Source organism: Limanda limanda, chromosome 3 (genome assembly GCF_963576545.1).
Source record: "Limanda limanda chromosome 3, fLimLim1.1, whole genome shotgun sequence".
Classification (NCBI taxonomy): Eukaryota; Metazoa; Chordata; class Actinopteri; order Pleuronectiformes; family Pleuronectidae; genus Limanda; species Limanda limanda.
In genome coordinates this window covers 18,060,273-18,076,088 of record NC_083638.1, presented here as the reverse complement: position 1 = coordinate 18,076,088, position 15,816 = coordinate 18,060,273, and the positions used below count along the sequence as shown (strand labels likewise).

The 15,816-nt window shown below is 40.4% G+C and overlaps 1 protein-coding gene across 1 annotated transcript; it reads right to left on the bottom strand.

Annotated features, from left to right (window-relative positions):
* Positions 1 to 5,856: 5,856 nt before the first annotated feature.
* Positions 5,857 to 15,520, bottom strand: LOC132998133 (nuclear receptor-binding protein-like). The gene is made up of 11 exons (XM_061067633.1): positions 15,395 to 15,520; positions 14,543 to 14,665; positions 14,076 to 14,181; positions 13,552 to 13,652; positions 12,837 to 12,877; positions 12,565 to 12,695; positions 11,988 to 12,046; positions 11,802 to 11,900; positions 6,208 to 6,340; positions 6,033 to 6,095; positions 5,857 to 5,924 (listed from the first exon to the last, which is right to left on the bottom strand). The coding sequence occupies exons 1-11, from the start codon at positions 15,518 to 15,520 to the stop codon at positions 5,857 to 5,859; spliced, it is 1,050 nt and encodes a 349-aa protein (XP_060923616.1).
* Between the last annotated feature and the right edge of the window lie 296 nt (positions 15,521 to 15,816).

The following is a 15,816-nucleotide window of genomic DNA, read 5'->3' as shown; positions in this document are numbered from 1 at the left end:
TTGAGTATTAAAAAGCAAAGTGTGTAACAGGGTTGAAAGATTGTACTTAGATGGGATGGGTTTCAGGCTCTTTATTCACTGTAGAAACCAACATATAGGTTTGCTGTGGTTATTTTCACCTCTCTTTGCCCCGTTCTTAAACCCTCAGCAATACAAAACCACACTCTTTCTTTTTTCTTTCAGTATGTATAAAACACAATATACAACACAGACTTTTGCAAGAAGCAATTACAATTGCTTGAAAAACATTTTTAACTTAGATTACAACAACTACATAAGAATTATATACAGCAGTGACACATTGTTGGGTAAACATAGAAAGGTGACTTTGGTCGAGTTATTAAATCAAAAAGGAAAACCACATACCTGTAGAAACCAACATATAGGTTTGCTGTGGTTATTTTCACCTCTCTTTGCTCCGTTCTTAAACCTACAGAATAAAATTAATTAACTTCAAAGGCTGCTGAAATCTGCGAAGCGAAAAAACAAAATGGCGCCAACATCGCGTAAAATAAATCTCCGTGAACGTTTACTTACAAGATTTACAAAACATTCAAAACAACAGCTCAGTGTACTTATATTTACAACATGCAATTTACACCGGCCATTTCTCAAGGAAAACTATAAAACAGCACGGAGCATTTCAACAGGTGAGCTACCCTCAGCAATACAAAACCACACTGAGGGAGGGAAGAGCCGATCAGGAAGTTGGAGCTTTCAGAGGAGCACAAGTGGTGATACACAGCATTTTCACTCAGCTTTTTCAATATCACTACGTAATGCCGGGTTTACACCGGACGCCGAAGCACTGCGCCGCTATTCTCAAGCGCACAGGAGTCCGGCTGTTCACACGCGACGCGAATTTCTCAGCGCCGGTCAGCCAACGATTTTGCTTTCTCCGCTTGTTGATGATGGTCTTCATAGCCCCCCCCCCCCTCTTTTTCTGTCTTCCTCTCTGTCTATCTGCTTGTGTGCTTGTAGTGGATGGGCAGAGAGGGTCATTTAATTATGTGATTGGGGAAATAAAAACTCCAGGACAACAGAAGGGGAATGCAAAGTATGGGATGCATAGTTGATCATTTATATCATATAAAATATGTCATTAATATAATATAAAATCATTTTCCAATGTGTTTCCTGGCACGATACGCTCGCGGCGAGGGGAAAAAATTGACCGTGGTATCGTTCAATGTTATTCACAAAAGTTGATTGACATGTAAGTTTAGCTAATAGGAAGCCCTATGTTGGTATGTTGTGGACCAATAGGAGGAGGCAATGAATGTGGGGGGCGGGGTCAGACACGGAAGTGAGGGCCCGAATAGAGATGTCAACATTATTACACAGTCTGTCTCACACATGATAAAGCGAACTCGACAAACTCGACGCCGAAACCATCGGTGCGAGGCGCACTTGGCGCGGCGCATCGCAGCCCATGTGAACTGCACAAAGGTTTAACAGGGGCGTGGATAGGAGGCGCCTGGCTTTCTTTGTGCGGCGCGGCGCTAGGGAAATTAAATGAAATGGTCAATTTAATTTTTTTGGAGGAAAATTAATCTTTTAGATTAATCGACTAATCTGTAAAATAGTCAACAGATTTATCAATAGAAAAGTAGTCGTTAGTGGCAGACCTAATAAATATAAATAAATAAAGTACATTCCTAACTCGGTTAAAATTGAATGCAACGTTCTTCTAGCAAACAGGCTATTTTGTTTTGGTCCAACTGTGAGAAGGAGAAAGAAAGAGAATCAATATTTCTAACAATACAGGGTGTTAGATTAATAAACAGAACTGCTAGATACTGGAGTTATATGTTGACATTACAGTTAAGAGGATGGAGTCATTATGATGTGGGTCTACATGCATATACTCCCACCCACAGATAGATGAAGAGACGACACACATGAGAGTGGGGTTGTGTGTCTGATTAATTGAGTGAGCACCAGAGCACTTACTATGTGAAACAGTTAATGTGCATAAGGGGAAGGTGTGATGATGGGGTATGAGGACACTTTTTAAAATCACATGGATTTGAAAACACTTTGCAGAAATAGCCAGCTACCACCCACCTCACTGATGAAGCACAGCTGAACCAACTCTTCAGCCAGCTCTTGACCAGATTCATCTGAAACACAAGTGTAGTTAGTCACCAATTCATGGACATGTAACAGACCGACAAAACGATGGAGTTGTGCAAATACTATAAACACTCACACAAAAAACAAGGTCAGACTGAGGCACATTCAGAAAAATATGGACCAGCTGCTGCTTTTGAATCCAAGTCTCACCATAAACACATTAGCAACCACCAAACATCTGATCCTGCTGTTGCATCATCTGTGAGCCCACTGTGTTTTTTCAGAACATCCTTTTTTAATTCATTACTATTGGAATTTAACAGAGATCTTATTAAGTGACATTAAATACAGTTGAAATAACAAATGGGACTCATCTGACAGGAACATTTAAAAGCCAACATGTTTCATATAGCATGGTCTCTTTAGGGCAGGAGACGTTAATATGTCTTAGTTTTTTTCTTTATTCAAGGCTTAATAACTAAATGGACTGATCCTCCACTACAAGTTGTCCACAACTTTATGACTGGGCTAACATTTTACCTTTTCTAATTTTCATTCTAGCCTTTGATGTTTGTCCCAAAAAATCGGAATTAACTCCCAACTCATTAAAAGTTTTTCTACTTGTTTAAACAGTTTAAACTAAAAACATCCGAATACACTAATGCAGTGGTTCTCAAATGGGGGTACGTGAGATTTTTTTTGAATACATTTAAAATTAGCATCAATTCAAGAATCCTTTAAGAATTGTTTTTACTAAATATTAAATTAAGAGTAAGTTCTTGAACTGAATGTTATATTCAGTAGGCTCTTCAATTTCATTGTCCTAAAAACCCAATCTCCCCCATACCGATGTTTTGACCCAACCTGGTACACGCCTCCTGTCATCAACTGTCATCACTGCCGCCTTGAAAACTCAAACAATGGAGTCGTGGTTGAAGCGTAGCAGCAATAGCGTTGAAAACACAGAGGAACAAGTGTCAAAGAAGGCAAAACCAGAGCCGGCAAAATTTCGTCAGTATTCAGAAGAATATGATTTAATGGGATTTGCGTCCACGAGTTGCCACCCATCAAAGGATTTGTTTTTTTTACTGTGGGGAGAGATTAGCCAACAGTTGCATGAAGCCACATCATCTTTAGCAGCATCTCCAGACAAAACATGCAAGTCATGTTTGTAAGCCACCTGAGTTTTTTAAGAGGAAACTTTCTGAATTCAGGTCATCTCAAGACACGATGCGGAAAGCCTCCACGACATAAGCCAAAGCCCTGGAGGCCTCCTTTTCGGTGTCTTTGCTCATAGCTAAAGCCAAGAAACCATTGACTATAGCCGAAGACCTGCTCCTTCCAGCCGCTGTTGTGCTGGCTGAAACCAAGCTGTACACAAACGCAGCGGAGAAATTACAGCCCTTGCCTCCGTCAAATAACTGTGTGCCGCAGAGGAGATAAAATGGGAACAGACGTTGTCGAGCAAGTTGTGGGAAAACTTAGCAACCCCTTTTCACTCCAGCTGGATGAATCCACAGATGTCAATGGAAATGCACAACTTGTTGCTTTCGTGAGATACATCGATACTGACGATATTTATGAGCAAATATAAAACAACGGGAGAGGACATTTTTGATATTGTCAGCACCTTCTTCTGTGAAAACGGCATGAGCTGGAAATCCTGCAGCAGCATCTGCACGGACGCTGCAGCATAAATGACGGGCTGCGCGAGAGGAATCATAGCGCGCATTAAAAAAGAAAACCCTGACGTGAAGCGGACTCACTGTGTCATACGCAGGGAAGCATTGGCGTCCAAGAAAATTAGCCATGTTTTACATGATGTTTTGAACAGCATCAAAGTGATCAACTTCATAAAGTCAAGGCCTGTTTCGCCACCTCTGTGAAAAAATGGGAGCTGCACACACACAACTGCTGCTGCACACAGAAGTGTGCTGGCTCTCTCGAGGGAGAATACTCAACCAGCTGTTGGAATTACAATCTGTACACACCTTTTTAAACCTGTATAACAAGGTGGGTGGATCCTGTAGAAAAGCAGAGCTGTGGAGAAGGGCCTCTGCACAGGGGGATTTCACCTGGTTTCCTCAGGTGGAAGATTTGCTCTCTAGTGAGGAGGTGGACAGAGCTCCAGTCAAGCCGGTCATAGTGAGACATTTGACCAATTGTTCTTGATTCAAGATTTTCATTCCTACTTTCCTGACATGGAGGAGAAAACTGCACAGCTGGATTGGGTGAGTCACCCATTTCTCTTGTCCCAAGCAACGGAAGCAACCTACCACTTATCAGGATAAAATCCTGAAAGTGTCATCTGACGGTGGCCTCCAGATGAAGTTAGCCACATCCACACTGGGGTGTGTGTGAAGCAGGAGCACCCTCACCTGGGACAGAAAGCTTTGGAGCAGCTACTACCCTTTGCCTCCACATATTTATGTGAGGCCTCCTTCTCTGCAATAACTGTGATCAAAACAAAGCAAAAAAAACAGACAGTTCCTGGAGAAGAGCTTGATCACAGCAGTTGCTTCCCTGCCACCAAGACTGACAAAGATCCTCAGTGAAGCACAAGCACACGTTTCTGACTAAAATCAGTTCAATGCAACAATGCAATCTTCAGTGTTGAGAGTTTGTCAATTTAAGATCAGTATTCTTTTCGATCCTTAAAGAAGATATTTTAAGATAGAAACATTTATTTTGAGCAAATATTTTATTTAAAATTAAGTTAATGATTTATTTTTTGTGAAGAAGTGTTTATCTATAATTAAGTTCATCAGTTCAGTTTGAGAACATATCTTTATTATGATCCCAAAAGACAGCACTTTTAGTTGATAATCTTTTTATGTGCACAAATCTTTATTTATAATTGAGATAATTATTTCTTTAGTTAATTTTATATATTTTTATTTCCAAATAGTTAAAGAACAGACCACTACAAATGAGCAATGTTATGGACATTTATGGAGTTTTAAATTTGAAAGTGTCTAGTTACAAAGTTTAATAAATCAGACACTTAACAGCACAGAACTGTGTATTACATCTTTTTATCAAACAAAAATGCTTTGCGCTGATTAGGGGGTACTCGGCTGAACAAATATTTGAAAGGGGGTACATCACTGAAAAAAGGTTGAGAACCACTGCACTAAAGGGTATGTGTAGGCTCATTGAGTATGTGATGTGTGTGATTCAGAACAGTTGTTCTTACTGTGTAACATTTCACAGCTTAGATGTCTGTTCAGTTTATCATCCAGTTTCAGCAGTATTGTAAGCTAAAGGAGGAGAGACAACAACAGAGACAATGGTTTGAATGCACAGGAAATGACAAATAGCTAGTTTATCACCATGGTTGTGTAACCGGTCTCTCCTTTGTGTGGTAAGCACTGTGTTGTGTCTCAATTTATGAAGACAAGCGGGACTTGCTTTTTGGCACAGGACTTTTATTTGTCTGTTCAGAAGTTCAGCAAAAGAACAGAAAACATTGTTGGTACTTTTGGTCACATGCCGCTCTCAGCCAGCTCCAATGGATTCTGTGTACATCACAAATTTGGTCTAATAAAAACAAAAAGGCATATATAAGAAATAATAAGTGCCAAAATACTCAACGTTGAATGTCTCACATTCACTCAAACACATCACACATCATGAAAAGAATCACATTTTCTATTAACAACAAGAGTCCTATGCAACAAAACATACCTGTTCAGAGGTTAAGTAAAAGAACAGAAAACATCGTTGGTACTTTTGGTCATATGCCGAACATAAAAAAATACACTGTTCAACAGGCATACTTCAGGACACAAAATGGCGAAAACCAACGCCAATGATGGCACACGTGCCTAAGGTTGCCAAACCCTGGTCTAGAGCAATAAAATGCACAACAATCGACATTGGTGACATTTTCACACTATTAATTACTGGAAGAATAAACATTGACTTCTGTTAAATCATCAGTTTCTGGCCCTTACTTGAGCTGAACACCCTCTTTTCTCTCAGCAATGACACCTTTAGGACATTTTCAGGTATCATGTCTAAATATTTAGAAATTATTAAAGAACAATTGAATGAGATGAGACACCTGCACAAAAACACATTACTTTAACTTTATATATATATATGTGTGTGTGTGTGTGCAAGACTAACGTTGGTGGCATACAATACAATGGGCAGCCAGCAGTTTTAGCCGAGGGACTTCAAAGAGTGCCTGGTGGAACAGCAACTCTCTGGCTGTAGGTCTTTTACTTGGATTTGGCTCAAGGCACTTCCGGATTAACTCCTGCAAAAACAAACAAACATAAGAAACCATAAGAAAAACTTGTTTAAATGTTCTTTTAAGATTCTCATGAACAAATACTACTCTCTGTATCTTACCCTCTGCCAAGGGTCCCTCAGTAAAGCAATGCCACTGTTTATGGCTTCCTGAGAATCACAAGGGTCTCTATTCCCCTCTATCACCAGGAGCGCCATCTGCAACACAGCAAAACACACACATTGACATATTGCTTTGGTGCAGGGCTCAAGACATTCATTCATGTATCATGACTCTAATCTCACCTCTAATGCAAATATGCCAAATGAATAAATGTTGCCTTCAGGAGTGACATCCTCAACAGCTACTGTGAAGGTCTCGCTAGCACGGACACTAGCTCTCCAACCAGCTTAAACACTCTCAAATAAAACCCACGGCAGAGATGTCCACTTTCACAGACTTTATTGAGTTGGTGAAACTGTAAAAACAATACAGACATAACAGGTTACAATGCGGCTCAAAGAGCTACTTCAATAGCATCACACGGCGGCTCTCAGAGCTACTTCAGTAGGATAGCACGGCTGCTCATATATATTAAGAGACACTGCGCTACCCGCTAGCTTAGCGTTGCCGCTCGGCAGAACTGCCATTGTAAACATAAACTGTGTGTTAAATAAACCCTATGGTTGTAAGGACACAATTCGTAGACAACAATACTAACAGACGATGCGTTAGCCCGCAGAAGAATGACACAACTTATATGAAGAGCTGACGTCTATAAATGATTGCAGAGAAACTAACTTTGAATAACTTCCGGGTGAATTACACCTTGACCCCTGGCAATGTTATACACCTGAACTTCCCCGAGGGAGCCCTGTTGCATAGCTAAACATTATACACATTTGTGGGGCAGAACAGCTACAATGAGAGAAAGAATAACATGAAAACAATCATTACAGAAATCATGTCAGAACTTTGTCCTTATGCAAGACTTACGCCGGGTTTACACCGGGCGCTGAAGCGACGCGTAAGCGTCGCGTAAGCGCAGCGCACTAGCGCGCCGGCGCTGGGCTGAACACACAGGACGCTGAAGCCTCGCGTAAGCGCCGCGTAGATCCCTAGTGCGCAGGCGCCAAGCTGGTCACAACAAACACGCTTTTCTCCGCGGCGGTCATCCTGCGATTCCTCTCCGTGATCACAGATGCAGCTGATATTTGTCATTAACTGCAACGGCGTCCCAGCATTTGTCCTTTTTAATGTTGTCTTTATATAACATGTGCCGAGGATCATACACCTCACTGTACTTCTCCATATCAATTATTAATTTAATGTCATCCTTCTTCAAGAACTTCTCCGCTGTTTGCTCCGTTCAATGTCGGGTGTCGAGGGTAAATTACGTATTCTCCACTCAAGCCTATGGGGAGAGTACGTAGACACACACACACTCCCGCCCCCCCCTCTCTCTTTTTATCTTTATGACTGCTTGTGTGGCTGTAGTGGGGGGGCAGAGGGGGACATTTAATAATGTGATCGGTAAAATTGGTAAAATTAACTCCAGGACAACAGAAGGGGAATACAAACTATGGGATGCATATTTGATCATTTATATCATATAAAATATGTCATCAATATCGTTTAAAATCATTTTTCAGTGTGTTTCCCGGAGCGCTACGCTCGCGTCAAGCGCAAAAAATAGACAACGCCGAAACGATCGCTGCACGGCGCGAGGCTGCCTTGGCGCAGCGCTGCACTTCAGCGTCCTGTGGGAACGGCACAAAGGATTAACATGAGAGTGGATGGGAGCCAGCTGTTATTTAAGGCATGGCGCTGCGCTTACGCGACGCTTACGTGTCGCTTCAGCGCCCGGTGTAAACCCGGCGTTAGATCTACATATTAAACAAAACTTTTTGCATTTATTCTTTGAGAAGATCATATTTTATTTGAGACCATTTGAAGAATTCCCAGAAAAGAATATAATGAATGTCACAAGTTGTATTAATAAGTTTGACATGAGTTTTACCAGGAACAAATCTTAATATTGCTCAAACTATTCAGATAACTATTTTTAATGTATGGCACTTTTGTTAAACATTTGAAAAGATACCCTGTCCTTGTTCTATTACATTTTCTTGATATATTTTGTGAGAATCTATATCATTTTAAAGTGCCATAATCCTAAAAAACTTACGTTGAGGGATATTGTCCAATACATCTGTGTCATTCAGTTCAAACTGGAGCTCAGAGAACTTCAATATCAGCCACCAAAGAAATATCTACCTCTATATTCTGGACAGGTCTTGACATGGTTGTCAATGGTGTCTAGAGCAGCTGTAGATGAGACAAGGGACAATACAGAGGATGATGTAGAAACAGGATGTTGAACATTAGGAGAAACTAGTGTGATTCAGAAAGAAGTAATTCACAGAGCGGGAAAGGAGTAAAAGAAAGAATGTGAGCGGGAGGACCAAGAGGCGTGATAAATAATTCTACGCTATACCTAACACAGTGGAAGCAAACCAGTGTAATTCTATACCTGATCTGATCTTGAAGAGCCCGTTGTTCTTAAGGAAGATGGTGTCCCAGGTCAGTTCCCCATGGATAATGGGGGGATTACATGAGTGGAGATAACTGCTTGATAGGAAAAAACACAAATACATACAAATTATGTAAGAGAGGGTCTGGATTATTATCCACGTGTGTGTATTTTCTGGTGAGCGTCCATATTGAACTTTTTGAACATTATGTCTGAAAAAGGAAAGCTAACCTGAGAGCAGACAGGACCTGGGTGCACCATCTCTTCCAAATCTGTAGAACCATACATCTTATCAGAGCGCTTCCTGGCTGGTTGCCAGCATGGATCAACTTTGGCTTGCATTATATCAAGAGGCCAGTTGGTGCCCAGGACCCCAATACATTTGTTTACTAGACTATTAAACTTGCTCCCTGCTCGACAAATCCAATTTTATTCAGTTATAAAGGAAATGTTAATTTACTTTACTTTCCATGTTTGTTATTTAAACGGTTATTACACGCAGCCAACTCTTACCGTTGCACTTATTCTTGAAGGTTCCGTCCTAATCTGGTTTCGGTACTTCTTCAAGGTTCCACGAGACGGATGTTCCGTGATGAAAATCAACTGAGGGCGAGAAGACATTAGGCGACACCAGATATTATTCAGAGAATCATAAAACAGAAGAAAATTTGTGTCATTTCATAATACTTGAAAATTCTCTTCAATGTAATCCAAGAATATTTGGATGATCCAAATGGATCAAGTTCTTAAGTACAGCCTTGACTTTCTCCTAAATACAAGGAAAATGTGTGTAAGTTGTAGTAAGGGGCCTACGTTGTTCAGTGAGGGTGGTTTGGCGCATTCCACTTGAACTTCACTCGCCGACCAACGCATGCTTCGCGTTGAGGAGGTACTTTAGGCTGGTATTGCTACAGTGAAATAATAACGTCTTCCCGCAGAGTGTGCATATCACTTTGGTTTTATTGACTGTTCCATCTTTGTTTTTTTTTTTGGAACACGAACTTCCCATCTAGAAGGTCCTTAGGTTCATCAGAAATATCCATGTTGTTTGTTTGCTTGAATAGCAGCTGCCGTCTGACTGCATTAGTGCGGCGACTAGTGCAGATTGGGTGGAATTGTGGGTATATTGGAAGCTCATTTTGCGCATGCGTTAAAAAAAAAAACAACTAATTAATCCTGTGATTTAATCATAACGTGTTACGCGTTATTTTTCACAGCTCGTATTTTTTTAAAGTCAAGTTTGTTTGTTTAAGTGTAATTACACGCAGCCAACTTTTACCTTTGCATTTACACTCTTAGGATTATTCCTAGTCTTCTTGAGGTACTTCCTCAAGCTTCCGGATGACGCATATTCTGTGATGAAAATCATGGAAAGCACGGCTGCTCGTATATATTAAAAGACACGGCGCTACCGGCTAGCTTAGCGTAGCCGCTCGGCAGAACTGCCGTTGTAAACATAAACTGTGTGGTAAATTAACCCTATGGTTTTAAGGACACAATTCGTAGACAACAATATTTACAGACGATGCGTTAGCCCCCAGAAGACCTTTTTTTACCTTTTTATCTATTTTTGAAGGATCCGTCCTTGTCTGGTTCCTGTACTTCCTCAAGCTTCCATGCGACGGATGTTCCGTGATGAAGATCAACTGAGGAAGAGAAGACATTAGGCGACACCAGATATTATTCAGAGAATCATAAAACAGAAGCAAATTGTAAGTAAGAGTAATTTCATAATACTTGAAAATTCTGATTTCATAAATGCAACTGACAGAAGATTCATTAACGTTTTAAAAGATGTGAGACTCACCCTCCTCCAGGGTCCTTCCGTTTCTGCCCAGTATTTGTAGCACTTGATAATATTTGGATGATCCAAAACTACCAGGTTCTCAAGGACAGCCTTGACTCTCTCCTAAATACAAGGAAAATGTGTTAGTAGAGCACGTCTGAATTAACTATCACAATTCTCTCCAGTACAAAACACATGATTTCAAAACTCTTTCCCACACATGCTTTAATATCTAATTCAATATGAAAACCCTAACCCTAATTCAAAATGAAAGTAAGTCAACAATGCTTTTAATATTTTTTTTACATTTTGAAGTGAAATATTTAGTGCCAGGGTGAGCAAACAGAGACAATTGTGTTTTGGTTGCTATCACATTCCATACATAATGACATGAACAAGTCACAACTACGTGACAATGAGTGCAAACTCCTTAAAGTAACTATCTTTAACAGTTTCAATCCTACTCTGTAACACCGTCCCTCACCTCCAGCAGGTTGAAGTGTTTCCCCCTGGAGAAGAGGACCTCACTCCACACTACCTCCAAACCATTTTGTACATCCGCACCCAAGTGGGCAGAGTGCATCATGGGGATGATAGGCAGGTTTACCTACATTTAATGGGAACAGAAAAGTGTCTCATGAGATCATACTTTCAATGCTAGATGATGGGACACGGACGAATAAGTAAATAAAGTCTTAAAATACAATTTTCTCCACAGATGGTTCCTGTCATTTAAGGCAGTTTTTTAATCACACTGATGTGGGTTGAACTTTGGTTTGGTTTAAATCCAAGTTGGGCCATGGTCCTTTCTGTGTGGGGTTTCTCCTTTGGTTTACTCTGGGTACTCATGCAGATTGGGGTTGGATTAATTGGAGACTGTTTGTGAGAGCTAGCTTGTGTGAATGGGACTGACGGTCTGCCTCTCTCCGTTGGCTCCTGAACAGAAGAAGCCTTTTGGATGAGAGCTGAAATCCTTCAAGAAACACAAGCAGGCCCAGTTGCCTATGTTCACTTGCACAAGTACTGAACATGAGCCCTTGTTGTGCTGCTTTTCACTATTTTATGGTTTAACTCCTGCAAAAACAAACAAACATAAGAAACCATAAGAAAAACTTGTTTAAATGTTCTTTTAAGATTCTCAGGAACAGATAATACTCTCTGTATCTTACCCTCTGCAGTGGGTCCTTCAGTAACCGTATCGCATTGTTTACGGCCTCCTGAGAAACATTATAGGACTCTCCATTCCCCTGGATCTCCAGGAGCGCCATCTGCAACACAGAAAAACACACACATTGACATATTGCTTTGGTGCAGGGCTCAAGACATTAATTTATGTATCGTGGATCCAATCTCACCTCTAATGCACACATGCCAAATGAGTAAATGTCTACTGCAGTAGTGATCTCCTCAACAGCTACAATGAGAGAAAGAATAACATGGAAACAATCATTACAGAACTCATGTCAGAACTTTGTCCTTATTCAAGACTTAGATCTAAATATTAAACCAAACTTTTTTCATTTTTTATTTGAGACCATTTGAAGAATTTCCAGAAAAGAATATAATGAATTTCACAAGTTGTATTAAGAAGTTTGACATGAGTTTTACCAGTAACAAATCTTAATATTGCTCAAACTATTCATATAACTATTTTTTAATGTATGGCACTTTTGTAAAACATTTGAAAATATACCCTGTCCTTGTTCTATTACATTTTCTTTATATGATATATTTTGTGAGAATCTATATCATTTTAAGGGCTGAAAGTACCATAATCCTAAAAATCGTAAGTTGAGGGATATTGTCCTAAACATCTGTGTCATTCAGTTCACTCTGGAGCTCAGAATACTTCAATATCAGCAACCAAAGAAATATCTACCTAAATGAAAGAATGTGAGAGGAGAGGTCATGATAAACAATTCTACGCTATACCTAACACAGTGGAAGCAAACCAGCATAATTCTATACCTGATCCGATCTTGATAACCCCGTTGGGCTGAAGGAAGATGGTCTCCCAGCTCAGGCCGCCATGGATGATGGGTGGATTGCATGAGTGCAGGTAACTGCTCGATAGGAAAAAACACATTCAAAAATACATACAAATTATGTAAGAGAGGGTCTGGATTATTATCCACGTGTGTGCATTTTCTGGTGAGGGTCCATATTGAACTTTTTGAACATAATGTCTGAAAAGGAAAGCCAACCTGAGAGCAGACAGGATCTGGCTGCACCATCTCTTCCAAATCTGTAGAACCATACATCTTATCAGAGCGCTTCCTGGCTGGTTGCCAGTATGGATCAACTTTGGCTTGCATTATATCAAGAGGCCAGTTGGTGCACAGGACCCCAATGCATTTGTTTACCAGACTATTAAACTTGCTCTCTGCTCGACAAATCCAATTTTATTCAGTTATAAAGGAAATGTGTGTAAGTTGTAGCAAGGGGCCTACGTTGTTCAGTGAGGGTGGTTTGGCGCATTCCACTTGAACTTCACTCGCCGACCAACACATGCTTCGCGTTGAGGAGGTACTTTAGGCTGGTATTGCTACGGTGAAATAATAACGTCTTCCCGCAGAGTGTGCATATCACTTTGGTTTTATTGAATGTTCCATCTTTGTTTGTTTTTTTTGGAACACGAACTTCCCATCTAGAAGGTCCTTAGGTTCATCAGAAATATCCATGTTGTTTGTTTGCTTGGATAGCAGCTGCCGTCTGACTGCATTAGTGCGGCGACTAGTGCAGATTGGGTGGAATTGTGGGTATATTGGAAGCTCATTTTGCGCATGCGTTAAAAAAAAACAACAACTAATTAATCCTGTGATTTAATCATAACGTGTTTACGCGTTATTTTTCACAGCTCGTATTTTTTTAAAGTCAAGTTTGTTTGTTAAAGTGTAATTACACACAGCCAACTTTTACCTTTGCATTTACACTCTTAGGATTATTCCTAGTCTTCTTGAGGTACTTCCTAAAGCTTCCGGATGACGCATATTCTGTGATGAAAATCATGGAAAGCACGGCTGCTCGTATATATTAAGAGACACGGCGCTACCGGCTAGCTTAGCGTAGCCGCTCGGCAGAACTGCCGTTGTAAACATAAACTGTGTGGTAAATTAACCCTATGGTTTTAAGGACACAATTCGTAGACAACAATATTTACAGACGATGCGTTAGCCCCCAGAAGACCTTTTTTTACCTTTTTATCTATTTTTGAAGGATCCGTCCTTGTCTGGTTCCTGTACTTCCTCAAGCTTCCATGCGACGGATGTTCCGTGATGAAGATCAACTGAGGAAGAGAAGACATTAGGCGACACCAGATATTATTCAGAGAATCATAAAACAGAAGCAAATTGTAAGTAAGAGTAATTTCATAATACTTGAAAATTCTGATTTCATAAATGCAACTGACAGAAGATTCATTAACGTTTTAAAAGATGTGAGACTCACCCTCCTCCAGGGTCCTTCCGTTTCTGCCCAGTATTTGTAGCACTTGATAATATTTGGATGATCCAAAACTACCAGGTTCTCAAGGACAGCCTTGACTCTCTCCTAAATACAAGGAAAATGTGTTAGTAGAGCACGTCTGAATTAACTATCACAATTCTCTCCAGTACAAAACACATGATTTCAAAACTCTTTCCCACACATGCTTTAATATCTAATTCAATATGAAAACCCTAACCCTAATTCAAAATGAAAGTAAGTCAACAATGCTTTTAATATTTTTTTTACATTTTGAAGTGAAATATTTAGTGCTAGGGTGAGCAAACAGAGACAATTGTGTTTTGGTTGCTATCACATTCCATACATAATGACATGAACAAGTCACAACTACGTGATAATGAGTGCAAACTCCTTAAAGTAACTATCTTTAACAGTTTCAATCCTACTCTGTAACACCGTCCCTCACCTCCAGCAGGTTGAAGTGTTTCCCCCTGGAGAAGAGGACCTCACTCCACACTACCTCCAAACCATTTTGTACATCTGCACCCAAGTGGGCAGAGTGCATCATGGGGATGATAGGCAGTTTTACCTACATTTAATGGGAACAGAAAAGTGTCTCATGAGATCATACTTTCAATGCTAGATGATGGGACACGGACGAATAAGTAAATAGAGTCTTGAAATACAATTTTCTCCACAGATGGTTCCTGTCATTTCAGGCAGTTTTTAAATCACACTGATGTGGGTTGAACTTTGGTTTGGTTTAAATCCCAGTTTGGCCATGGTCCTTTCTGTGTGGGGTTTCTCCTGTGGTTTACTCTGGGTACTCATGCAGATTGGGGTTGGGTTAATTGGAGACTGTTTGTGAGAGCTTGCTTGTGTGAATGGGACTGAGGGTCTGCCTCTCTCCGTTGGCTCCTGAACAGAAGAAGCCTTTTGGATGAGAGCTGAAACCTCTTCAAGAAACACAAGCAGGCCCAGTTGCCTATGTTCACTTGCACAAGTACTGAAAATGAGCCCTTGTTGTGCTGCTTTTCACTATTTAACTTTTTGTTGTGTTGTATCTATTTGCTGAATGTGTATGTCTCCTGCTCTCAGGCCCTCTTCCAAAAAATTAAGAAAATGTCAATAAGACCACACAATTAAATATAGATCAAATCAAAATGACACCAGTGAATATACATACTCAAGAGTCAAATTGAACGTTGACTGATACAGAGAGGGAGACGTGTCTCAGGACAACTTCTTGAACATATAATACTCTGTCCTTAATTTTCAGCTGATCCTGTGACAGCTCAGCTTCCTGCTCCACTCTCACCTCCTTTCTAAGTTTCCACCAGCGGGCACAGGGACTTTCTTCTATGGGGTCTGTATCCTCCGCACTCTCACTGTCGGGGGATGTACTACTGTCCTCCTCCTCATATATTACCCTCGCTCTCTTCATGACTTGTGTGAATTACGGGGGTGTCGTGGTTATTACTGCTTACAATAGCGTTGTTACAGTCACATTACAACCAAACTACACTCAAATAACCCAAATTACTAATGTAGCTAGCGAAGCTGCTGCTAATGTTCAACGTTAGCTTCTGCTAATGTTCAACGTTAGCTTCTGCTAGTATTCAACGTTAGCTTCTGCTAATGTTCAACGTTAGCTTTGAGAAGTTCAGCATAATTGGCACAACAAACTAACATGAAATCATTGAAACATTTTATAACATCTACACTAACTGTAACGGCCCC